The sequence below is a fragment of the Amblyomma americanum genome, chromosome 1 (assembly GCF_052857255.1).
Source record: "Amblyomma americanum isolate KBUSLIRL-KWMA chromosome 1, ASM5285725v1, whole genome shotgun sequence".
In the NCBI taxonomy this organism is placed as follows: domain Eukaryota; kingdom Metazoa; phylum Arthropoda; class Arachnida; order Ixodida; family Ixodidae; genus Amblyomma; species Amblyomma americanum.
The window spans coordinates 353851970-353879170 of NC_135497.1; the positions used below are offsets into that span (position 1 = coordinate 353851970).

The 27201-nt window shown below is 46.8% G+C and overlaps 1 protein-coding gene across 1 annotated transcript in view; it reads right to left on the reverse strand.

Annotated features, from left to right (window-relative positions):
- LOC144115583 (uncharacterized) overlaps window positions 1-27186 on the reverse strand; it is a 47698-nt gene extending 20512 nt beyond the window's left edge. Inside the window, exons 1-6 of the mRNA XM_077650006.1 lie at window positions 26703-27186; window positions 26060-26178; window positions 25169-25426; window positions 7961-8204; window positions 4423-4658; window positions 2776-3002 (exon numbers count right to left, since the gene is read on the reverse strand). Coding sequence (XP_077506132.1) covers window positions 2776-3002; window positions 4423-4658; window positions 7961-8178 — 681 coding nt within the window. The 5' untranslated portion in view covers window positions 8179-8204; window positions 25169-25426; window positions 26060-26178; window positions 26703-27186. The remainder of the gene's footprint in view (window positions 1-2775; window positions 3003-4422; window positions 4659-7960; window positions 8205-25168; window positions 25427-26059; window positions 26179-26702) is intronic.
- Window positions 27187-27201: the final 15 nt, after the last annotated feature.

Consider the following 27201-nt stretch of genomic DNA (forward strand, 5'->3'; position numbering starts at 1 on the left):
GCACACTTGCAGAGCAATGTTATGCCCATTGACACGGTGCAAAGTTGTACCTTAGAAGCGTTGTAATAAACTCATTAGGTAGGTTTTGACGATAGCCCTTGCGAGGGTAAGTTTACGCTTAAGGTTACCCTTCCTAACACGGCGTAAAGGTGCACCTAAAAGAGCAAAACCATATGCTTTCGCGGAGCAATGTTACACCCATTGATAAGGTGCAAAGTTGTACTCTAGCAGCGTTGTAGTAAGCTCATTAGATAGGCTTAACCGTAACCCTTGCAAGGATAAGTTTACGCTCCGAGATTGAGCATAAGCTTATTCCGAGTGGGTGCAAATATGCACCAGAAAATAAAACGTATGTTTGCACCTTCATGGCCTAAGCGTTACTCTTTCTGAGGAAGGGTAACGTTAGTCATCAAAGGCTTATACTTACACTTGACCAAACAGAGTAACATTACCCCGATAACAGCCTAAACATTACTCCGTACGCACTTAGTCCCCCGACGAAGGAGTAACTTTGCACCCAAAGGGGGTCGCCACAGCGTCAGTGGATTTACCCCCTTAAAGGAGTAAGACCACTCCTTTTTTTCTTAGAGTGCGCGATGCAGCAGCAGCCTCGCCTCGAGGAGGAGCACATTCTCTTGTTACCATAATTTTAACGAGAGAGGCCGCCTGCGTCGCAGCGCGAGAGCTTGCTCGCACGCGGGAGAGGGCAGAAGACGGTTCGGCTGGGATCGTTGGCGTTCGGTAGCGTACGCGACCACCGCGTGGGGTCCGGGCGGCTTTGAACTGTGTACGCCACGATGAAGTGCGAAGAACGTATTTATCTCTCCCCTATCAACCCCACATCTGGCGCCCAACGTGGGACGTGCTCATTGAACTTTGCACGACTGTCGGTTCGATTCGATGAACGATCTTTGTCCCGACTTGACAACTGCTAAACCTAGAGCGAATTTTGAGCGCTACGCCCTGCGGCATGCTTTCTTTAGAGCGAGGTGTGTTGCGCTGCAGTATGTTTGAAGTTTTCGACATGCTCAGCACGTTTTTCATCAAGTTTCCCTGGAGTTTCTTCGGGAGAATCACTTGGTCCGCATCGAGGGAGCGCGAGGGCTAGTGCCCGCGGAGTTGCCGAGCCCGAAGCGAGTGAGTATGGAAGCCGTGCGGGTGGTCCGAGTTTCTGTATATATTTTCTCTGCTGTCTCTTTTTTCGACTCTGGGAGTAGCGGCTCTGGGAACCGGGTGGCCTGGGTCCGCGGGTTCCGCTACGAGTTCGTTGGAATTCAAGTTCGGCACCGGGCGCCCCGACACCGTCTGATGGGGTGGGCGCCGACCCCTCATAAGCTGCTTTGTGCAGTGAGCCGGGTAGGACCACCCCACAAGCTGTCTCCTCACGGCTGCGCGCTCGTAATCCGTTTCGGGTCTTTGTTGTGGTCACGGTCGTTGTAGTGGTAGTCACGCCTATTGCTTTTCGGAGTTGCTTGCACCACGTCAAGAGGCACGACCACAAGACCGTGGTGTTGAGATGGTGCGCACATTCCTGCCCGCCCTTTTTTTTTGTAACCTTGCACGAACTGAGCAGTCTCCTTAAACTCAAGAAAGGGCTTATTTCACTCAAACTTTGTGTTTGCATAGCCGCCCGACACGTTTTGCTAGCGATTTAGGCATTGTGCCACGAGGCCCTTGCGGATATCGTTTCCCCTCCCGTGACCTATGTTAAAGGCACGCTGAGAGCGTTTCGGTAATTTTGCAGACCCGGTGGAGCAACCCAGGCATGCTGTCCGGTGCACATCGTCTCGTTGCGACATACTGCGACGGAGCGGCCTGTATCCTGTTCGCCGCATCCATCCGGGACAGCTGTGGCGAGACCAGTCAGCAGTAACCTCCGGCTGCTGCTGCCCTGGCGACTGCTGCAGAATCCTGGCCTGCAGTTTTCCTACCGGCCTTCTATTCGCGGGCCTGCGGACACGGTAGTCCGCGGGCCATACCACTCGTCCCAGCGGAAACCTTCACGCCGCCTTCGGAACACCGCTGAAGTCTGCGTGGACGCTGACAGCGTGACCTCCACTGCAAGACCTGCCTCAACTGCATGAAGACCAGGAGACTCCTCCATATCATGTCTTTTCAGGCGCGTGGGTCTGTTTTAGGTTGGGGGGGGATGTGGGGATCTGCCCGGCAGTCCCCTGTGTAGACTTTCCCGCGATGCAGCAGCAGCCTCGCCTCGAGGAGGAGCACATTCTCTTGTTACCATAATTAACGAGAGAGTGCGCCTGCGTCGCAGCGCGAGAGCCTGCTCGCACGCGGGAGAGGGCAGAAGACGGATCGGCAGGGATCGTTGGCGCGAGCGCACGTGTCGCTCGCGGCTCCGCTCTTCGCACAGGGGCGAGGAAGCGGTGGGAACACTGGCTGCCGTATCTCGTCCCGTCCGGCCGCGGAGCATATCCCTTGCCCTAGCGCGGGCGAACATTCGCTCGGAACCTTGCTGGTGAGTCGGACGAGCTCGATTCGTTATCGTATTTTGTTGCTAGCTGGCGTTATTGTTGCTGTAGCAATAAATACCTGTTTGTGTCAGGCAGAGTGTCGTTCCTTTGTTCCCTCAGAACAAGACTCGCCGTGGTCGGCGTGCTTTCGGTTGCGTACGCGACCACCGGGTGGGGTCCAGGCGGCTTTGAACTAGGTCAGTCGCGATTAAGTGCGAAGAACGTATTTATCTCTCCCCAATCAACCCCACAGCTGTCACAATTAATACGAGGGAAGATCCCACAGAATGCCCAGAGCACTAACCAAGTCTCGGACAGTGGCCGGTGTCGGGAGTCGGATTGCACGCACGCGGGCACTTTGGCCCACTCCCGAGCTTGTTCCCGGTCCCGTTGCGACGCCAATGCCAGGTCGCGAGTGCGGCTGCGTGCCAGCGCCACGAGTGGCCGAGCCCGCGCTGTAGCTCTCCTCTGCCGAAGCACAGCTCGGAGTTCGGCCGACCGGTCTACGACGGCTTGCTCCGAGGACGCGCCCTATAAAGTAGGTTGGAATGTTGAAGGTGAAAGTTTAGTGAAAAATTAAGAACAATTAAGTTACACAGGAAATACATTTCAAAAAGGCCCCATGGTGCAAGACCGCAGGTGGGACCTCGCATTCTGTTATATGCCCCCTTGCCCCTCACGTTGATCAGACCCTACACACCACTCTCCAGTTGCCTGCACGAAGCGCCGTCAACAACGACCAGTCCTAAAATTAAATAAATAAAAAATAACCCAATACATAAGCGTTGTCTGTTTCATTACCTCCAGTTTGTTAAATTGATTTCATTTTTGTAACCACTCCCCTCTGTAATGCCGTAGTGGCCCTGAGGGTATAATAAATTTTCTTTATTTCGGCAAAACTAAATACAACGTTTTGTATTGGACCCCAGTGGCTGTGCCCAAGGTGTTTTGCTAACTTAATGAAACCTTGCTAACTTAATGAAACTAAAATAAAAACAGCATCAAGAAACTCAAAAGTAATTTATGTAGCCGTCGAAGGAGAATACCCCATAAATCCAATGAACAGAAGCGTGGCCTTTTGGTTGGGTATCCGCGTCGAGTTCGGGAGGTGCTGGGTTCGATACCTTGTGCTGCCGGATAGCCACCGGTTTTCTAATGGGTATAAGATTTCCCCCATCTTGGTGCTTGGCTCTCCTGGGGTGAGATGCTTGGGAAAAGGGCCTCTTCGACCAAACCGTTGAGTTGACGGGCCAGTGGTTCGGTCCGCCGTCAAGTAACCCTACATACGCCTCGTGCCGAAAAAATTCGTCTGTGGCCCCTAATGTAAGTTATTATAAGGGTATTAATGTACATTACATTAATGTACGTTACATAACTATGTACATTAATGTCTCAACAATCACTTCACAGAATAAAACACGCAAGCAGAAATACTCCTTTAATTAAGCGTACAATGCGGGTACAAAAAGCTGTTGTAGCTGTCAACGCAAACCCACTGATGCACCCAAAGACGATTCCCAATGAGCCAACAAAACAGTGAATGATAACCTACAATAGAAGACAGACAGCAGATCCTCAATAATTCTGATGAATAATAATGTTACAGTCCAGCCTACTGATCAACATTGTTACCATCTTATGGTGAATTTGTCTTCATTAAACAGTATATATCCAACATTCCGCGTTTCATTGGGTTCAGTTTCCTAGTGCACACAGAAAAAAGCGTAACAACGCAGAATAACAATCATCACAAAGTGCTGGCATAGTGTATAAGAAAAAAACATCGTCTTTTGTGTGAAGCCTCATTGTAACGCTCAGCAGTCGCGTTTAAATATGCTATGAACCAGCCATAAAAGTTACGGTAAATATAAATTGTCCATGTATGATCCATTTAGAGAATCGAAAGCAAGCAGCCTGAGGTGTGCAACCCATTTCGAGAATGTCCACTTACCGGGAGAAGGAGCGCAGGAACGTCTACGCAAATCAGCGGCCCTAGACGCGACCCAGTTGGAGCCAGGTGCCGCCACGTCACGTCCGTCCGTTGTACCCACTGGAGCCGCAGCCGCAGAGCAGGGTGTCGTGTGTCGCGCTAGCAGCGGCAATGCACGGTTCAGCTTCCTTGTCGAACGGGTGTACCAGAAGCAAGCAGTGTGTGTTGCTGCAGACGCCGCAGCCCTTTGGCCCCGTCTGTAAGGTGCCAGAAAGCGTTCTTCTTTCGCCACGGACGATGCTTTGCTCCTTAATTATATCTGGCTGAAAAAGGGCCTGCAAGCCGTGAGTCTCGAACCTTTCAGCAGCTGCCAGATGTTGGGGCTCTTCCGATTGCCCGAAGTCGGCAGCGCGTGTACTGTACGTCCTCACTTGAGATCCATTAAGAAACTCAATGTGAATGAGCGGCCAAAAATGCCTGTTCAAGATGCACCGTAGAATATATTCAATGCGATCCTGAGGATTCTGCTCCCTCTGGAAAAATGTTGGGGGGGGGGGGGGGGGGGCAGAGGGCCTTGATCCGGGGTTCCTGAACACACCTTAAAGAGTGCGTTAGCCGCGCTCCAATGGAGAACTACAGACTGAACAAGAGCTATTCGTTGCTGCGCCGTTATGTGTGTTTGCAATAATGGGCACTTTGAACAGGTTCAGGACTTCTTCCTTGCCTATAGATCACTCTGCAAACTTTTTGTGCATATTTGGTTCTTTTATTACTGGTTTCCAAGGACGAAAATTCACACTTGCTATGCAATCTGGCAGTGATTGGCAGCTACCTATTTTGCGTAACTAGACCTTATGTATGGACAGCATTTTTCTTTGTGGAAAATTTTTGAAATAAGTTGTGAGAAGCCACCCATTATTTACGAATTGCAAGCAGCCTGGATACCTTGGTGAACGGACTCTAAGCCAGTTGAAATCCAGTTCTAACGCGATCAATTCATGTACAATGCTCCCAGAACAACGCGAAGTAAAAGGGGCACGCGAACCCCGGTATATATATCCAGTGTTGTAGACGTTACCGAAAAAAAGTAACTAAATACGTTACTCGCTACTCTAAAATAAAAGGAACGCGCTACCGTTACCGAAAAAAGTACCGCACGTTACTCTGCCGTTACTTCATGGCCACTAACTTTAATTAGTCTTCGTCTTATGAACCGATAACAATTTTATAAAGCTCACATTTCATATAAAGCGTCTAGCTCAAACAACGATTTCACGCGAAGTCCTGATTTAACGATTATTTTGCACAAATCTGCAGGAGCTTAGCAATGTTATAGTGGCACATGGTGAAACCATTTTCTGCATGTGACATTAAGCACAAAATGACACATCGATATTTCTAGCTTAACAAAGAAAACCTCGCTGCACTATCTTCCAATTTAAGGTAATTCTGAAAAAAAAATGTGATATTCCAAAATGCTCCGCATGCTTCCACTCTTTAGAGAGTTTTGTGTGTGAGTGGTTTGGGAAGCGGAGGCTGTTGAAGGCAACTGTGTGAATGAGTGTTCATGCACGTGTTTCGTGCTTGATGCATATTCTGTCCTTTTAAAGCGAAAGCTTTACTGGCCGCGAAATTGCGATTTCGCCGTGGCGGTGCTCCCAGGAAGCAACTGACGTCACAACGCGCGCCTCGCCGCGGAGTAGAACCGGGCTGGCGGCGGTTGGCGCACTCGCCGCGAAATAGAGACGGTCCAAGTCTCCGCCAGTGCGGTCAAAATGCGCCAAACCCGCCGAACGTGTCGGCAGTCAAGCGCAGTTGGATATAGAGGGTTTTGTTTTCGCCGACGTGACGTCGCCGTGCAGCGTGCGTGCGCGCGTTACGCCAGAGTATAAACGTAACAGAGCCTGCGCTTAACCGCTAATCAACGTATCCAGGTAGCGGGATCTATGGGAGCCATTGAAAACCCCGCTCACTCACTGAATAAAAAAAATCGAACCTGTGCCGAGGCTCCGAATCGAACCAGGGCATTTGGCGTTTGACACGGAGGCGCCCTTTTTTTTAGTTGCTGCATCGTCAAGGGCAGGTGTTTTCTGGCATGCATTCGAGCCGCAACAAGGGTCATCGAGAGCACCTATACGTGTTGTTTATTTACAACATTACTTTTCGTGCTCTGCGCTTTTTTTAAAGAAAGGGAGGGTGGAGTGGGTGACAATTGGAACAAACAGTAACTGGTAACGTGACACCTCACGTTACTGAAAAATGTTAACGGAAGGACGTTACCCGTTACAGTTACGAAATGGTAACGAGTACGTTACTATGTTACCGGAAAAAGTAACACGTTACCAGTAACGCCGTTACTTTTAACACGTTACCGGCGGCACTGTATATAGCCAGCACTGCACAGAGATGCTTTGTACGACTGTGCAAATGCCGAAATCACAGTGGCGCACTTTTCAAGTGAAACCTGCGCTAAGCTAAATAGTCAACAGCACGCCATCCCAAAGCATCAAATTCGCAAATACCCGCTCACTCCTAGACCTGCGTTTCTTCAGCTGTCAACAGGACAGAACCATGGCTGGCTGTACTGCGTCATTTACGGGATGCGACATAATCCGCGAGTTGGGTTCCACAGCACGCTCTCGTCGAGAATGTCAAGACGCATATATTCCGCCTGCATTTAAAAGATCTATAGGCAATACCTGATTCGTCGCCGTTTTTGCGTCTGATCTTCCTGGCAAGTAGCTAAGAAATGCAGTGCACGCTGGGCACCCCGAGCCATGTCGCCACTGCCGACTCACAACGGGTACAACCTATGAGCTGGAGGCGACCATGCACCTCCAGACTATGTACACTGTGGTTGGCTCATGAGCACGTGAGAATAGCTCACTTGTGGTAGCCGTCGCGTGCGCTGGCTACTGCAGGAAATAGTCAGATGAAGTGTGGATTCCAGTAAGCTATTCTTACTGTGCGCTGTGCTCTGGCCGCCGACGTGTCTCAAATCAAAGAAGCCCACGTTGTCCTTACGTTATCAAAATAGCTCGGCGGTTGGACCCTGCAGGCACACCGAGCTTAAAGGGGTGCAGAAAGGGGTACAGAGTTGCGGGGGCATCCGCATTTTCCCTTTGAAAAAGGTCTTTGGGCCCAGTTATCATGATAATTAGCTCAAAACATAAGCGCGCAGCATTAATAATTACGAACGATCTTGCTCCGGCAGTTTCGGACTTGGTCGGCGCCAGCGCTGAAATGTACATTGACGTGACGGTCGACCGGCCAACACCGTCGACGGCAAGCGCTGCTCATTCCAGCGAACAACCACTGGGTTTGGTTACCTCAAAATATTTGGGGGCAAGTGAACCATGTCTTCACTTCATTCAGGTCCATATGCCGAGCGGCTCCTCAGACAACGTTTAATATCGTAATAAATTATGTTCGACTCAATGCCTTCGACAGGAACTTGTAAGAAGGAATTCGCCATGAAACAAAAAATATCGTTTGTGTGAGTTCTAAATTTTGTGTCTGTACCCCTTAAAGCTTCCCAAGAGTAGACCGAGATTCTTGCCTCTGAACGGATCCCGAAGGCAGCTTCCTGCCTGGTCTGCTTCCATTCGCCAAGGACACCGTGGCTGGTGCTTGGGACAAAAGGGTCTGTGCCGGATGACTACTCTGCATCTTGCGGGTGATGACGACTCGATGACTGGTGATAGAGCGGGTGGTTCCACGTGTGGCTTCTTTCTTGGGAATGTCTCGCTGGAGGTGACGGCGGCTCAAGCGCACCATGCCTTCCGGAAACGATCAAAAACGACCTGGAAATTTGAAGAAGCCGACATGGGTGCACTGTAACAATTGGGCTGATCTGCTGGCAGATATAAGTAGCTTTCTTTAATTTAAAGGACAGTTGCAGGCAAACATGAGTTACAGGTAGACTAGGGGAATAGCATTACAAATTTTATGAGTATATCACAACAAAAAACAAGGCTTTGGTAAGCTAGGAGTGACGTCTAAGTCAAGAAAACAGTGACATACATGCTTATGTTGCACATGTACGTGTGAGCGCTGTGCCGAGTACAAAAACAAAGAATGAGGTGCACTCTGTGGTGCGGTGCAAGGCACGTATAGAATGCTATGCTATATCAGTATGAATGTGTATTGTACGGTGTGAATGGAGCCAAAAACGGACACGAGCGGATTGAGGCACAGTGCCTGCGCGGCGGGCTGCATGCACATGAGTGCGAGGTCGAGGGATTTGCTTGGTGCTTCGAGTGGTCAGAACGGAAAGAACGCAAGGATGACGGAGCAAAAAAACCGTCTCCGGCTCATTGCCAGAACTGCAGAGCGCATTGCCAAATGTGAAAGGTGCAGTGCGCGACGGGCAATGCGGTCAGAACAGCGGCAGGTGAACTGAGCGAGTATAATGGCACGTGTGGCAAACGCCAATGTTGCAAGGACTGCAACAGCGAGCAGGCGACATGTACAACGCCTGACAAAGGTCTACCGGCTACAGTGTTTGCTTCCAGCCATTTAGTGGAGAAGTTTAGGCACCCGTTGAACTTCAACATTCGGTTAGGCGAGAAGAGCTTTTTAATCCAGCACATATTTTTATTTTTCATTGTATAAGCCACAGACCTGAACATGAGGCACGTGAGTTCACGCCGCGGCTGCCTAGGTATGACGCGTGGAGGGCTGCCGCGCGTCCGATACGGGCGGCCATGTATCGCGCTCTGCCCAAGGCACACTGAGCCTACACGTCAGTGTGTCCAGATCAAGTCGAGCGCACGCAGGTTGGTTAGGCAAAACCTTTTAAGGCGCAGCAGAACAAGAAAGTCAATCAGACAAGCGGGAGTATATTGTCTCGCTTTTGTCATGTCAGAAATAGTTTTGGCGATATATTTTCGGTTTCATTCAGCCGTGGAACAACCGCAGCACCACCCAGATAGGGCAGGTGTTTTAGCACAGAGTTTCAGCGTAGCGCTATTTAGTTGAGCAAAGGAAACCGTCAAGAAAACTAACGTTGTTGAAAATTTTACCAAGCGCCATCGCCTCCCATGTCGCATTGCATGCCTAGCGGTTTCTGCCCACCAACGCATCTCAGAAGCCATGCGTGCAATCTGACCGCACTCTCCTCATCCTCTACCCCTTTTACTTTATTGCGGTAGCAGTAACGTAAGTTTGGGAAACTTCTGGCGTCTGTATGAAGCCTCCACGCTCCAGAAACAAACTACCAGCAACCTCCCCGCCACACCACTCCACACTCATGAGCAACTTCCTGTGCCTATGCAATGTAGGAGGAGGAAAGAACATTTATTGAGCTCTCAAATTCGTTTTTGATGGCTTCAGATGGTGTCTTCCTTCTTCGGTTGACACTCCATTTTTTTACAGGGTTGGAGCCCTAGTCTAAGGCTCCACTGAGTATGGCTGCGCCTCGCACTCTGTTTATCAGACCCTTTTGAGTCTCCAGGTGTGTGCTGGTCAGCATACCCTCCCACTGTTCCATATTCGGGTTAGGGGCTCTATCTTTTGACAGGCCCATGACGTATGACAGTGTTGTTTTGTCACCCCACCATGGGCATCTTGCCTCGTACTGTGTAGGAAACATTTTGCTTAAGATATTTATGCTGGGGAAGTTGTCTGTTCGAATTATTCTCCATCTAGCTGCCTCTTCAGTGCTTAGTCTGGCGTTGGGTGGTGGATATCTTCTTACAGCTTTGTAGTATTTCAGTATGTCTGAATATTTAGGGTTACAGGTTCGGGTTCCTCGTGCCTCTATGCATAGGGTGCTCGGCTTGTATGCCCTCGAGCCACTCTATCAGCCACTTGGTTTCCCTTTACCGCTGTATGCCCTGGTATCCAGACAATCGTGTGTTTAATGTTTTTTTTGTCGGCTGGGTGGGTGTCTATAATGCGTAGCGCTCTGCTCCCTATTCTGCCATTCATGTAATTTCGACTTGCCGCTTGCGAGTCTGTTACGACTGTCAGGGATCTGCCGGTAAAGTTGCCTTCCGAGATTGCTAGAGCTATCGCCGTCTCTTCCGCCTCCACAACCGTGCAGTCCTTTAGTGCCACGCTTGTAACTTCTTGTAGGTTTTCGTTTACAACTGTGGCCAGTGCACCGTTGTGGTGGTCGTATCTGGCAGCATCGGTGTATCCAACGTTGCTTTTCTAATCTAACCTTTTTTGCATGTGTTCGGCCCCAGCCTCTCTTCTTGCCTTATGTAGATTTTGATCCATATTTTTTGTATGGGCGCAACATGTATTGTGCTCCGATACTTTTCAGGTATCTCTTTTGTGGCCTCGAGTTAATTTACTAATCCTTCACTGCAGTATCTCCTTAAGAGTGCCCTTCCTGCTTTGGTTTTTTTAGTCATTCGATTTGGTTGCTCATTATTGCCTCCTTTAGCTCGGCAAATGTATTATGTATCCCTAGAGCTAATAGTTTTTCGGTTGATGTGCGTTGTGGCAGGTGTAATGCTGTTTTGTATGCCCGCCTTATTATAGCGTCAATTCTTTGCTCTTCATGCTTGGTGTAGTCTGTATATTACTCTGCTGATTACGAGGCTTGTGACCAGCTGGAGCGTGTCTTCCTCTCTCATCCCGTCTTGTGTTTATCACGCGTGCTACTTACACCGTGGTGTTCTTGAGTAGTGCCAGAGTGTGGTTGCATCTTTGATTGGACTGGAGCCACATTCCTAGTATTTTTACGGTTGTCTTCTCTGGTATCGGCTGCCCTTCCAGATAAACCCTTAGCTTATACGCTTCTTCTTGCGGCACCGTCTGGTTCATCTTGCCTCTCCAGACTCTTAGCAATTCTAATTTCTCTGCAGAGCAAGCGAGGCCTCTTGCTTTTACGTATTCCTCTATGCAAGTGGCCGCTTCTTGTAGCTTCTCTTCTTTTTCTCCGAGCGCGCCACGGTTTATCCAGACCGTTATGTCGTAGGCGTACATCGCGTGTCTGATTCTTTCTATCTTTTCTAGTTGCTTGGCCAGCCCGATCATTGCTATATTGAAAAGTAGGGGTGAAATTACTGATTCGCAGTTTGCAATAAAAACTACGAGCACGAGGCGCAAGGCTTGCACAAGGGCGCTCTTCGCGCACGCTCAGGAGCGAAAGACATTCCACACACGTGCAAGCTGCCGTCGGGCGCACGTAGCTTCCAATGCATAGCCACAGAAAGCTTACCCGTAGTACTGATACAGGGCTGCCCATGCGCCCACCGCCTCTTTCGATCCGCCTGTCCATCCCAACACCGCCCACCTTTAGCTTCCAGAAGCGCGATCCACCACACAGAAGAAGCACATGCATCAGAGGAGCAAAAAAAACAGAAAAACGTGAGAGCCTTCTTAACCACGGCCTTAAACATGAAAACTCGGTAGCGTTTCAGAAAGCCTGCTATGGTGTCTACAATGAGTGTCTAATGTTGTTCTTTATACACACAAAGTGAACAATGGTAGATAGAGGTTGGTCAGAGGGTTCTTGATAATTACTTAGTGAACAAACGAGGGGAAAGGCCTGTCTTCGTTTTGTGTTGATGCAATTTTCCCCCACCGGTTGCATTGCCCTTGCATGGTATGCATGAGTCATCACCTTCTAAAATTTGGAGTAACTTCCGTTGTATTATCATACAAGATCATACTAATCTGACCCACCAATCCACCCTAATCCATATTTTGGGCTAGGCGAACTTCCAAATTTTGGAGGTCCTCAGGTTTCAATACTTGGCGGTGTCTTAGGTTCATCGGAGGTCATGTGTTGTTGATGACGTCACGACCATATGAAACGCATTCATGGATCACGGGGAGTCATACCACTAATGGTGAAGTGGTGCAGCGGTTAACCGATGCGCCCCTGCCCCGGCAGGTGGCTGCTTAAAACAAAGCCACCTGTGGGGCTTTTGAGACCCAAGTTGCTCTTCCCGAGCTCCGGTAAGGCTCATGCGCAGCGCCATGGAGAGCATGTTGTAAATGTATTGGTTTTGGTAGCGGTGGGCAGTCAACTGCTCAAAATCAGGTGGGCAAGTTGCCACCTGCCACGGTGGGCAAGTTGTGATGACGGCACAAGGTTACGTGACCAGAATTTACCAATTAAAAAATTTCGTTACGGGGAAACCGGAAGCTGCAAGCACTGTAAACATGAATACGGCTATATCTGAGTAAAAACGGAGTACGCTTCCCCTAGCGTACTTACTTGTTTAAAAGGGGCTGCGCCAGAGGAAAGCTTACTAATTTTCTTCCCCTTTATGTTTAGAGTGCGACGACAGCCGAAATGATACTGTATTAAAAGAGACAACGAGACTAAATTAAGGACGCAATGGGAAAGCCCGCTATCTTCCAGAAGCACCACCCACCAGCCACTCTCGACCGATCTCCACCCACCTTCATCGTCCAGAAAAAATTCTGTCGCGTGTGTGAAGCCTCAGCTTAGAGCAAAAATATTCATTAGACCAAAAGCATCAAATCAATCGCCAAAGTTAAATGCAACTGCTATCACAGCTTTCTCATGCCAGGTGTCACGATCGTCTTGCCAATTTTTTTCATCCCCTTCACTCCTTCCCTAATGGCGTGGTTGAACCGTTCACCCAGACAAACATTTATTGCGCCTCACTTTTAATAATCTATCTAAACCTATAACTGGGCGAACATGACATTCTCATGGCTCTGGTCGTATACTTTGGTACTATTCGTAGGTCCAGTGGCTCTATGTAAGTTAGTAAAGTTTCTTTTAACCGATCTTTAAGCAAGTCATATACACAACCGTTTGTAAGGCATTCATTGTAGATACAGCAACGGCCTGCATTGCGCAGTTTGCATTGCAGTCGTTCCATTGTTCCCCTAAAGGTGTCACCAGAGCAGCTTGTGGGGAAACCAAGACTAGACAGCATGGTACACGTTACGACAAAAACCAGTACGCCACGTAAGGCCTGGCCAGAGCACGGATGCCCGAGCCTCGAGCTATGCGACAACAATTGGTATCGAGAAACTGCTACGCATTCCCCTCGACGCTGCATCTTCGCCTCGCTAGGAAAAGCTTCACGGCGCTGTTACCCAAAGAAGCAGAAATTTCAATCATGCCTTACACATCATGAAGGGCATTCACCAGGGTTAACGGTGAAAAACTGAAGTTCAAATTTTTAAAATTTTCTTCGACTGATCGCTTTGATCGTCTGAACCAGAGCACACAGATCGTGTAGGAAACCAATTCAGACCTGCTTGCGAGGGCTAAATGTTGTGCCACCGTTCGGGTAGAAAAGTCACAGCTGCAAAGTGTACACCCACAGATCGTGTACGAACTCTGAATCTCTGTCGGAACATGCGCCGCCAGACCGAATATGTCAGGCGCTTGCAGAGCGGTAGCGTGACGGAAACAGAACCTGAAAGCCTTGTGGCTACCACCGACCATTTCCAATGATCGGTGTGTTTTATTTATTCCACATCATAAATTTACGCAAAAGTACATGCACATTACATCATCAGGCTATTCGCGAGACAACAGCTGCTTGATCGGCACCGAAACATGCCTTTAGAGCTTGACCAGTGTAGTTCCCAGCCAGTAAGTCTCCAGCTGACACTGACACTATGATCCACGAAAACATTGCACTATCGCCGTGCACACACACTTTTTCTTTTCCATTGTTTCCACTGATTAACACCAGCGCTGCATTTGCAGAGCACAAAACCAGACCACCGCGGCAATGATCAATCGTCAAAAATTTGCAAATGCAAGTGCAATCACCGCCGCGAACATATCAATGTTCAGTGCTGCTTACGCATCAGTGCTGCTTACGTACCGCGAAGGAAAGGTCCGAGACTCCTGCTCATACTCCTTAACTTCGTCAGCTTGAACCTTTTGGAGAACTCGTGCGCAAGAACATCATAGCACTGCCACTTTGCTGCTTCATCGCCCGGAATCAGGTGACTGCGACCAGCGGCGCAGCGCTGAGATGGGTAAGGTTTGGCGACGTGCTTCTAGCGGCAGCAAAACGGATGATGTAAAAAATTATCTGCTAGCTACTGCTTGCCTGTCCAGTGCGCCCTATGGCCTGTTTCATCGCAGTCACCGTGCAAAATGGCTTTGTCTATTCATTATATTTTTTTTTCGTGCGGCATCGTCGATGCTTGTATACTGTCTCATCGCAGGACCAGAGCATGCGGCGTATGTGCATGACTTGAGCGCTAACATTGATAGCCGCCAAAGGTTAGCCTGTGCTGGCATGGTTAACACGGCGCCGTAGTCTGGCTACTGCGCGTAATAGCTGCAGCTACTTTGACGTGCGTTTGAACGATTTTAACGGACCATTGTTTTTTTTTTTTGCCGTAGTGACCGTGAAGCGCTGAAACCTGTCACTTGAGTAGACGATGTATGCACTTTTCCTCACAGCGTGCAGATGCTGTCAGTGGGCTAGCACTCGACCGTTATGTGCCACTGCGTGCAATGCGCGTCTCGATACATCGCATATGTCGTGCTCATAGAAAGCCTTGTACTAACTTTATTATTTTGGTTGCGCTGCAGCTGACATTTGGTGTGAGAACACATCACGAAGCAAAGTCGAATCGAGGTCGTGTCGGTTTGTCTATGATGCATGCATAATCAGCGATATTTCTAAAAAAATAATTAGTATAGAGAACGATATCGACATAGCGACTGCAATGATACAGGCGAGCAAGGTAGAAAGTAGTAACCGCAAGTAGCGACAGCAGACAGTTTTTTCATCAATATTTGGTTCAACATTGGAAACGCACCTCTTCCATTGGTGGGACGTACCCCACGTGATCAGGAGCACCCGCACAAGAGCTCGTCTTGACGCGACCACTCTGACTTACTTTAAGCATGAAATTTTTTTAGCTCTAATCTCGGCAAACTCCGGCGAACATCGTCAAAACCTGAAGAACACGAAGCCGAACCCGAACGTTAGCCCAGACCTGAAGAGCATGAACTCGAACGTATACGAAACACGTATCTTGTCTGTGCGAATGGGTGGGGGCAGAGAAAAAATTTTCAGGGTTTGAACTTGTTAAACCTATTATATTGCTCAAGCATTCTCAAATCACCAAGGAGTTGCCGCGGTGGCTCAGTGGTTATGGCGCTCGGCTGCTGACCCGAAAGACGCGGTTTCGATCCCGGCCGCGGCACTTGAATTCCGATGAAGGCGAAATTCTAGAGGCCCGTGTACTGTGCGATGTCAGTGCACGTTAATGAACCCCAGGTAGAAATTTCCGGAGCTCTTCACTACGGCGTCCCTCATAGCCTGAGTCGCTTTGGGACGTTAAAACCCCATAAACCAAAAAAAAATCACCAAGGTCAAATTTTGGCAATTGTCCGGGACTAGTTCGGGGGTTGCCAAATCTGCCAAGGTCAAAACTCGAAGGTGGGTGGACCAAATTTCGGGACTAGCCCGGGCCAAATTTCTAAAGTGATCACCATCGTGTTGGGCGTGGTCAATTATGGCTAGACATTGATTTTGGCCCAAATCTGCCAAGGTCAAATTTTTGGTCGTGGGTGGGTCATGCTTTGGGGCTGGCTCAGGGTGGTCAAGGTGCACAATGTCCAGCGGCCCGATTCTCAATATTCGCCGATCCTCCCCAGAGCGGGGCGTACCCCTGACTTGTACATCGTTGCGGCGCCAGACTAAATTGCAAAATAAAGAAGTATGAAATAATAAATACTGTCGTCTGCTACCTGGTGCCAAGTACAAAACACACCGATGCTCTAAAGTCATGCCTGAAGCCGAGCAGCTGCGGCGCGTACGTACATGCGTACGCGTCGCTCAGTATTGCCGAAGAGAGGGAAGTGAAACGCGTTGCGGCGGCGGTCCTCGCGTAACAGCCACACACTTTCGCTGGGTGATGGTGTTGAACGCGACGTGCTGATGGTGATGGGTGATGGGGCTGAACGCATGCGAAGACCTTACAAGCCGGTCGTCACGGAAAAAAAATGAGCTGCGGTTCAACTACTGCTAAACCTGGTTAGAGAGCGAAAGCTGAGGTGTATGCGGCAACTAGACTCGGCTTGGCGTCTGTAACGTTGTGTTCCGCACACTGGATAGCGAGTGCGCCCACCCTGCCACCCTGGCAGGTGGCAGTTAAATTAATCGCTGATCGCGAGAGGTTGGTCACCCAATGAACGCTGCGGCCTATTGCTGCAGTGCCGCGTGTCTGCCGAAAAAGTTGCCCGCCCACATCTCCCTCTCTCTCTCACCACCGCCACGTACCTCAAAGCGATTGAGGCGTCCGTACAATGACAGAGAGCCAGCCACGCGCCCTCCTTTCCTAAATATCATCGGAGTCTAGAACGTTGTCAACGCTAACGGTAATGAACACAATGAACACAATGATAGGGCCATTTCACTCTATAAGCGTTCGTTTCGGTCCCAAAGAAGGATGCGTTCGTTTCACATTTAGCAGGCAGTGGGCATCGTCAGCTTGTAAAGGATCACAGGGCGGCGGCGCCAGATGGCGCCACTTTCCCGTCAACAGCGCGCGCTCCTTGTTCGCCGTGACCAATCAGCGCGCTAGGAGGACGGGCGATGGTAGGCGGTAAGCAGTAGCGGCACGCACTATGCTGAATGTGTCTTATATCCTGCGCAGGCGGTCACACCGTCGCAGTATCTCGCGCTCGAGTTCGGATCCGTAAGTAAGGGAACGTCATAGATCAGTGTCCCCATCTGCGCCTTTGACGTGACGACGCATCGCTGGGTCAGCTGGGCGTTCACATGGTTGTTGTAACCATGCAAACGGCGCTGCCAGCCTTAGCATGAAAGAGTTACAGAGAACAGGCAACCATGGAGGGCGAACTTCCGCCACGCGCTCAGATAGGCTGTTTTTATTGGTGGCACTAAGTGTCGTCATTGGGAGAATGAAATGGGAATGGGAAGCTGCGCAAAAATCGAGTTGAGGGCAGCATTTTGTTCACTTATATTTTAAAATTTCTAAAATGAATAACTCCCGTTCATATGCATCGATTCTCGTAATTCTTTTTGAGTCAGTATCTGTGTGACATAAAGAATCCAGCTGATGTGTAACCGGCATTCGTTCAAGCAATGTTTTGCAAACGCTTTAATGATACCCGGGGAAATAATATTTTTGATCTTCTATTCCTGAGCGAAGTATTTTATGGCCGAACGACAATAGCCGATTGTGGTATATCGGACCACAAACTTATATCATTTTCCGGGAATGTCACTGCGGAGAACTACCAAAATCGTAGAGCCGAAAAAAAATTAGATTTCACTAAGGTAGATGATGTTGCTATCACAGATTATTTAGATACACACCTTCAAATGATTCAAAATAATGTTGAACTTCCATGGCAACGTTTTCAGGGGACTGTAAGGTATCGTACAGAGCACTCTGTCCCTTTAAAAGCAGTTCGAAAACAACACCTGAGTCCTTAGATAAATTGATATTATTTAGGCCCAGCGCAAAATAAAGACTGAGAAAGACGGACAAGACGACGAACCCACAAATTGCGGAGCTGAAGCAAGAATTACTGACAAAGGTAAATTCGGCCAGGGATAAGTTCTATAGTTCGAACCTTTAAGAATTTGTTTCTAGCGATCCTAAAAAGTTTTCACTACAGCTATACATCCAAGAAACCAAAAGATATAAAGCATTAAAATTAATGGAAATTGAAAGAGAGGATGCGCACAGCATTGCAGACTACTTCAATGTTTATTTTCGAAGTGTGTTTGCACAGCTTGATCAGACTGAACATTCCAGTACAAGTAGCCCATCGGTAGATCCTATTTTAATTTCTGGCGGAGGTGTTCTGGCATTGCTTCTAAATATAAATATTAAAAACCCTGCTGGGCCAGATAACAGTCCCAATGCTTTCTTGAGGCGACATTCTGAACAATATCTGAATTCACTTCTATTTTTTTTATTTATCTTTAAAATTAGGAGTAATACCATCACACTGGCGAAAAGCGCCTGTTGTGCCGGTACACAAGAAAGGAGATCGCCAAACTGTTTCAAATTGCCATACTGTATCTATTACTAGCACTTGTTGCAAGCTATTGCAACACATTGTCGCTAGTTCCATACAAGAGCTCTTGAAAGGTGACAGGATATTGCCACCTTTTCAGCACGGTTTCAGGAAAGAACTCTTCACTGTGAATCAACTCTTAACAATCATACATGAGCTATTCCAGATACTTGATTTATCTAGACAAATGTGCTTTTTCTGGACATTAGCAACGCTTTTGATTAGGTTCCCCATGTAAAGCAACTATATAAATTAGAAATAATTGGACCACTTTTTCGTATCATACAGTGGATACCAGCTTCTCAAAAACACAGGACAGTTTGTTGAAGTTCGAAACTGTACTTCCAGTACTCATCACGTCACCTCAGGAGTCCCTCAAAGCAGTGTGCTAGAGCTATTGTTACTTTTAATTTATGTTATTGGCTTGATCTTATTCCTGGTAAAGAGCCCATTTGGTCAAATGCAGATGATTGTCTCATCTACAAGGAAATTGTGTCCTTTGATTATCACAATGTGTTGCAGAGATACCTTGCAGAAATTACTGACTGGTGTTCCAAATGGAAAATGGAGCTCAATGCAGAAAAACTTTTTTTACACGCAACAAAAAAAATCTCCTAGATTTTCATGCCAGCTTGGAAACAGAATTGCCCTCAAGTCGAAAATATAACTGCCTTGGTGTTACTCTTAACAATAAGCTTACATGGCCAACACATATCTAAGTAGTTTGCACAGCTGCGCTAATAAATTGTGGTTCATAAAGAGGAAGCTTAGACACGCACCTCTAAGAGCCTAAATGTTAGCCCACAATGCAATGGTGCTATCTAAGTTAGAATATGCTTGTGAACACTAAGACCCACATACATTTTTAAAAAGGACACTATGAAGCTCGAGCGAGTCCAGAGAAAAGCTGCAAGATTTATATATAGAAAATATTTCACGAAAGAGAAGCCATTGCCATAAATGTTATAAAACAGAATATAGACACTAGAAACACAGAAAAATTATTTGTGCTGTACTACTACACAATACTCTTTTTTAGAGAAAGTATCAGGCTAACAGCTTCCGTATGTCGGCCTAATACCAGGAGAACATGACACAGTCATGAGAATTTGTTTGTGTCAATTTTCGTGAAAACGAACACCCACAAGTACAGTTTACTCCCTCATATGTTGAACGAGTGGAATTCAGTTCCCAGTGGTGTATTTCAGTCGAACGATTTCATGGCTACATTGCAAAATCATCCTTGTGAAATTTAGCGATGTTGACGCAAGATTCGTGCTTCTTTTTGTGCATTATGTTCATTTCATGTCACAGGATATACGCTTGTCCGTGCTTTCTTGTTTGTGAAATGCCTCCTGATTAGGCCAACATATTGGCCTGCAGTATCACTAAATATAAAAAATCTACAGCAGCGCCAGGCAACTTTCTTCAATGAAGCATGACTCCTCGTAAAAGGGAAAGGTTCAATGTCTGGAAGGGTGAAGTCGGCTAGAAAAAATGTATTCACATAAGCAACTCAACATTGCGGAAGGGAAGGAACGTAGAGGCAGAGAGTGAAGATGGAAGGTGAAGACATATTTTAATGGCTTTAACTTTTTCCTGCTCCAAGAAACTTTTCATGTCTGCCAGAAGCGTTCAAGAAGAGTTGTGTTTTCGTGACCATGGCTTTGGTGAGCAAAATAAAAAACAGTCCAGGAATGAACAACACGAAATAAAGTGCTAAGGGCATCTGTGAATCGCCAGAAAGCAGTGTCCACCAGATCTTCTAAAAGACAGGCGAGACAAAATGCAGTTGGGAACAATAAGTGTAGTGCATACAAAAGATTACAATGTATAAAATATGTCCAGCTGCATTTCAGATGAAAACAAGTATTTATAAAATACAGCCGGGCTCATATGTACAGTCAAGCTAGAATGAAATATGAACTGCGCCTATGAACAAAAATATTTTATCTGCATGCTTTCACCTCTAGTATGCAACAAGCCTGACTCATGTTTCCGAGTAAAGGATCAACCGAAGTACACATTTATAAACTCCTTCTTAATGGATAGCTCATTGCAAAGTAGAAAAGTACGCAATATGCATGTTCTCGAGTCATTCCGCCCAGACTATACACAGCTGCATGACTAAATGCGCAGCATGCGGCCCTTCAAATCACATAGACATCTGCAGCCACAGAACACATCAAACAGATCGACAATACATATCATGAATGCTTGGTAACCTCTTCAGAGAAAATTATCAAGGAACAAATTGAAGCTGTTCTTCAAAAGCCAAATAATTTACAATGTCAGCAGGGTGCATGAGACAAGAACCCATCACAACTTTGTATTAGAGCCCTCAAATAACACTAAGCATTGGAGTGTGAAAAGCATAAAAATCTTAAAAATTGTTTCCTTGTGTAGTCTTCATTTGTCGCTTTTAAAGAGCGGCAGCTTCGGGCATGTGGTGTCACTCCGATCGGTGTGCGCATGGTTGTGTGCAACCATGATAAAACGGCACATGTACATACCTTATCACCGCACACCAGTATATAAGGCAGGCAGAAATGAACAAAAGGAATTTTTGCCTCTTGGCTGTTAGCCAACATGTCCAAGTGCTCCCTTTGAGGCATACCATGCCCTAGACATCACAGTGCATTGCATGTTTATCTTTGCTTTTGTTTCTAGCAGGTAAAAATATTACTGTGTCTACTGAGGTACTGATGATGGCATAAAGCACTTACTGCTAATTACTCAAGCTTACATGCATCCACAATGCTTTCCTTGATTCCAAAGCCCAACCAACAAAAAGGAATCTCTCCATGTTAATAATTGCAGTCACTCAGCCCATTTCAAGTCATTTATTTGATTTGTTTAATGATGCCTCAAATCGTCCTTGCTGGGGTACTTAAGTACTGGAAACTGGACAAGTAGGAGCAAAATAACATCAACAGAATGCAAAAAGCACAGACAGCAGACAGAGAATTTTAGACAACATAAGCACAGCAGTATTACGGAAAGGGTGGGTATTTGTGCTACGCGGCATCTTGGCCGTGGCTACGGTAGCTGGTAGATGTCCAATGAATTTAACCAATAGCCATCTCTCAACCTATATACGCAGGTGCAAGCGACACAGGAGGGTGCGAGCACGAATACTGCACCATAGATTTTTTCAGTCAATGTTTTAAGTGCACATGATTATAAAGGTTGAACTGCATCGGCACAAAGGCAAGTGCAGTCCCTTGCTGTAGGAACAAAAAAAAATTAAGATGCATAGTGATGTGTGCACATGGAAGGTAAAGTGCCTTTGCAGCATCATTCAGGCAGTTCGAAACACAGGGTCCAGGTATGACGCTGAATTTCCAAGTGTTAAAGTTTATAAATAACACAAACAATTAATATCTAATATAATGGTAGAAAAGGTTGCAAAATATATGAATTAAAGGCTCTTTGAAAAATTAGCTTTATCTACTCCTGTGTTGGCAATTTCATTTTTGACCTAGACCCGAGAACCAAAGCAAAGCAAGTCAGGGTTCTTTCCTTGTACTGTCAGAATAAAAGTTTTTTTTTGTCATACTAACAGATAATATCAGCAGTGCTGTATGGCTGGTGGCATTGGCAACACCTTAAAGGGGCTTTGAAAGCGGCTATAATAACGTTGCCTGGGATGTTAAAGCACGCCGCTTTGCAAGTAGTGTCCAAGAAAAAGTTTTTTAGTGTGCTTTGTAGAAGCTGAGCGATCACTAGTCAAAATTTGAATTTCCGCATCTGCGCGCGTTTCCCTCTCCTCTAGTCACTTTCTGCACGATGGAAGCCTGGTGCTCCTCTGCCGGCCACACCTTCAAGGGCAGAGCTTCCTGACCAGCCGGAGCTACACGGCTTATTGGCCGTGGCTATTGTAGCTGGTAGATGTCCAAAAAATTTAACCAATAGCCATCTCTCAACTTATATACGCAGGTGCAAGCGACGGAGGCGGCTGCGAGCACCCAATGCAGTGATGCATTTCAGAGCCCCTTTAAGAATCAAAATGGCCAGATGTGCAACTGTAGAAAAACGGTATGGAAAGCCTGCGCACATCACAGTAACGGAAAGTTTTTTGGGGGGATGAAGACAAGTTGCTATGCCTGACAGGAGTGAGGTGTGTTTTTCGCCCACAGTCTACACTTTGTGGAGTGTAATATTTTTGTAATGATTTAATTTCACTACTGTCCTCTGTGCATGCTGGAATACATTATGCAGCCACACTGCAGTTCATTACCTACTGGAACATCAAATGTTCACCAGTATGGCTCACACACAAGGACAAATTTTTTCAAGAGAGCTGCCTTCCATCAATGTCAAAGATGAGAAACCAACTGTCACCTTTGTTAAACTGGAAAATGGCAACATGTTCATCATTGTAGGCACAGTCACATTAAGAGTGCACAGGGTAAGCAGGTTGTCTGCAATTTTCCTTATAATCACCGAACAGCGTCACCAACCTCCACGGAGCAAATTCTAAATGCTGACTCAGTGAAAATGGGATCACACACAGTGCCACTAAGCACATAGGCGGGCAGTGATCTTGTGTTGCATGCGTACAAGGTTGACAGCCCAGACTAAAAAAAATATCTCATTTCTAGGGATTGCTGAAGTGGAAATATCCTTCCAGCTAGAAACCGTTCATTTCCAACTGCAAAATATCTATTGCTGCTTAATTATTGACACAGAAATTAGATCTAGCCAGATAATTTATACTTCCAGTTAGCTCCAGCTGAATTAATGCAGAACTTTTAGGTTTTTTGACAGGCTTATCCACTTCGACTAGGAAAGCTGGAATGGGTAGCCTGTCAAAACTGTGCCCAAGCCTTGCATTTTTATCTGGAAATTATTAACCATGAAACAACTGTTTGGCTTTTCCCACAAGAAAATATTTCTTTAGAGTAATAGTTCTTAAATAAAACAGTCCTTTGGTGTAGTACATGTAGTGTAACTACATGCAGCATGTGAAAGAATCAGCCGAAAGCAAGCACAGAGGCAACCAAAGGCCATGAGGCAAAGAACAATGAGATTTTATCACACAAACAGTGCCACACACGGTGTGTTCCACCCTCAAGAAGAGATGTTGTACATGACTACAGGCATAGCGACCATGCCGTACGTTGAGCGTATTGTAGGCTGCTGGCTCTGCACAAGCACTGGTGAAAGATGTCCTAGTCAACACTCTGGTGCCAGAAAGAAAACATTTTGGTACCTTCCTCTCTTTCACTGAACTTGAACACCAAATAAAATATTCGTTGTGTACATTCGCGAGTAAAAAAGATTAGCACACGTGACGGAACACCGGAGCGCCGGAATGACAACGCGTGGCGCTGCGGGTGACGAAGGGGCTGATAACTAGAGTGCTGGGACGTCCCCATTCTACAGCATTAGGGGGGTTCAGAGGACTGTCACGGCCAAGCAAAATTTATTTTTTCTGTCTCGCCCTCTCTCTTTCTTTAACGCAGCCTTGCTCCCGCAGGCAACTGATGAAGAATAGGATAGGTGTTTTTTTTTGCTTGTTTGGCAGTTATTTTTGTGAGCAGCTTCAGCCGCGCTGCACTTGGCAACTGCTTGAACAGCTCTGCATCCAGGAGCTGCCATGGCCTCCCAAGGGAGCACATTTTAATATAATTGAAAATATACGGGGGTTAATGAAATACTAGCTAAAAGGCAGCTGCTCGAGTCATCGCCAGATATCTTTTGGGCGGCAGTTCAAGAGGAATCGAGCAGGCTCCAGGCTCTTCCTGAACTTGCAAGCAGCCTGACTCCTTCCCTGAGCGCCTTCAAAGCATTGTGAGGGTCAATGGGGCATATGCACACCATTAGTGCAATGACGTGTTTGCTCTCGCATCACGACAGCGAGCTGGCTATCCTCCTTACTTCTTTTCCTGAATTGAGGGTATAGTGCTCCTGTTAATATTGTTACTACACTTTCCCAATAAAGTGATTTGTGCGAATTAGTTGCATCAGAAAAATAAACTATCGGTTTTTCGAGCTTGTAGAATACTGGCTAAAAGCAGTGGCATCATCTATTGTTCCCGCAAGTTCCTTTTGATAAACCATCACGGACATAAAAAACAGTAATAAAAAAGAAGCCATCTTTGCTCATGATAACCGATCCAAAATAAATGCCACACATACTGCCACATAGGGTCGGCACTTCGACGCTCGGACGATGGCACACTTGACAAAGCTTACTTCCTGCCGTCTCCCCTATGCTGCAAAAATGGAAACTGCCCGATAGGCAGGTCTGCAAACCTCAGAACCGCGTGGTGAGATATAAAAACTCTGATCGCCAGTGATTTCTGATAATATTTTTTACTCGCGACTATACAAGCAGAACGCATAAGGAGGCACTACACCAAGGAACGGCATTTCTTCACAATCAGCAAAGCCTGTGATGAAGCATACACTCAGAAAGTTGGTGCACAGTAGGCAGAAAGTACTTGGGACACTTCCTGACTCACGAAAAATTCCAACACCAGAGAAAGCTAATCTCTATTGTGATGCATACCACCAATAAATTGAAAGCCAAAAATATGGTCCTGTTTAAAGAAGAGCACCAAAATGATGAAGACTTCACCAGCTTCCTAGCAGTATGCTATCAAACTTGAAGCAGAGAAAATGTACACTGACTGCTTCGGGCATAGCTACACATGAAAACCACGGCAGTGAGTGTAATTCCCATAAGCAGCTGACCATATACTTCTGGTATGTTAGGTAGAATCCAAACGGTGCTGTGCCCTCCTCCATGTTGTACATGCTGGTGCAACTGCTATTATCACCACTCGCCTGTGATGTCATGGTCCTGCAGCTGAGCGTGGATGAATACTTTGTGTTGCACAATCCAAGGTCTGCTGCTCTTCGAAGAAAGCTCTTGACCAAGTAGTACAGCACTCGACACCTTTGCAGGCACCTCATGTAATCGTTCAGGAGCCTGGCATGACCATCCACCTAGGTAACCAGTCCAGCGAAGAGGTGAGCGAAGATGAATCTAGCATCATGGCTCCCGAGCACATGAAACCCAATGGTGAGAGTGGTCCGAGACGTCTGCACAAGATGCACGCCATCACCTGCATGTTAATCCTGTCCACTGAATCCTTCGAACAAGCTAGACATTGGGTTTCCACATATGTGAGATTGTTGAAGCTGCAAGTTACACTACAGTCCAGTTTTACATACGAATGTAGAATATGCTCACTGCAAAACCAATCATTAGTAAAAAACCCAGCTGTTTCATAATACCTACACGTACTAGAAGGTAGATTTCCCTAACTAATGGGCACAAATAATTATTCTTATACTCAAGTAAAGGAAACCACTACAAAAAACATTGCAGGGAAGGGCACAAGTTTCATTATTTACGACTACCTTGAGTTTATTAGTATATGCATGCTTCTGCATTTTGCAGCAATAAAAATGAGGCCGCCATGACATTGTGGTCAGTAAGAAAAATGCAAAGCCACAGAACATCACTGTGTCACCCACACCTATCTCTGCGGTTATCTGAAAACTATAGAGCTGATTAATTTACACTATTTTCATATGCAGGTTCTATTTACGCTGTCCTTCCTGCCTCATTAAACTATATATAAATGCAATATCACTAACCGTATGCCATCTTCCTCCAGGTAAACACGTTATCCCTTCATGCCTGCTACAACACCCTAAGCACGTGCTCACCAGGTTGACGATTTCCATGCGGGCAGTACTGGAGAATGGACATATTCCTTGCAAACTGGTCATGGATCGATCGTACACAGACTTATGTGCTGGAACCTTCGCCGGCAGGAACAGCACACCTGTAGAAAGAAATGTACAAGACTCATATCTTTGTTTTCCGCGTGCCCTTACAGAAATTTTTCTCTCCATCCTGCAGTCATTTCCACGTCACCGCTGTGTAACTGATGCTGCAACACTGCTATGAAAATTTCAGCTTGAGTAGCGAAATCACCTTAATGTGCTTCATTAATAATGCCTAAGATCGGCTAAAGTATTCTTTTAAGCTTTCAGGCAATTTTTTTTCTCCACACTTAAGGAAATCACTCCTCCCAGCAGATTTCAAACCTATGCTTCCTTTCACGTTCATCGACCTCAAAAACCAAGATATTGACGAACGTACTGGCTTGCTAGGCTTTAGTTTTCTCAACTTGGCGCTGTGTGCATAAACTGAAACAGGGTATGGTGCACAGAGCAGATCGAAATCCGAAAAGAAATTTTGTATTTGCAGCATGCGCCCTGCAGATATTCATTTGCTTGCTTTAAAGTCATTTTCAGCCTGCAAGCAAAAGGAACGAGGATGACGCTATACAAACTGTTTCCTTACCTGAATGATGCTGGAGGCGTTGTCTCGTTGCACCTTTCCCGGCAGACGTTTACGCTGTTTTGCTGACAACGCTGTCATCAGATAGTGCGCGAATGCACACGGATGTCTCGTCGAGAAGAACGACACATTCCTTGAGTTTGTTGGTCGGCCGCGCGAACACCTATCGTGTCATCCACTGGTCAAGCACGCAAAGCCACCATCCGAGCAGCGACGTTCACTGCTGGCGATCGCACCTCACAGTTCGACAGTTCGCTACTGCCTTTTACGGCAATGCATCCTTGCATAGGTTCCATACCATACGCCTCGTCAGGTCACAGACGAGCTGTCTAGTCAGAGAACACGAAAGCATCGGGGTGCCCTCGAAAGTCGCTCACCTCTCGCAGTTCTACGGTTTGACAGACGACGAATAAATCTTACGAGCAGCAAAACTGACAAAACGCACCACCAGCGCAGCCATTGCCACGCTACATTAACCGCACGGACTGATGATATCTCACAG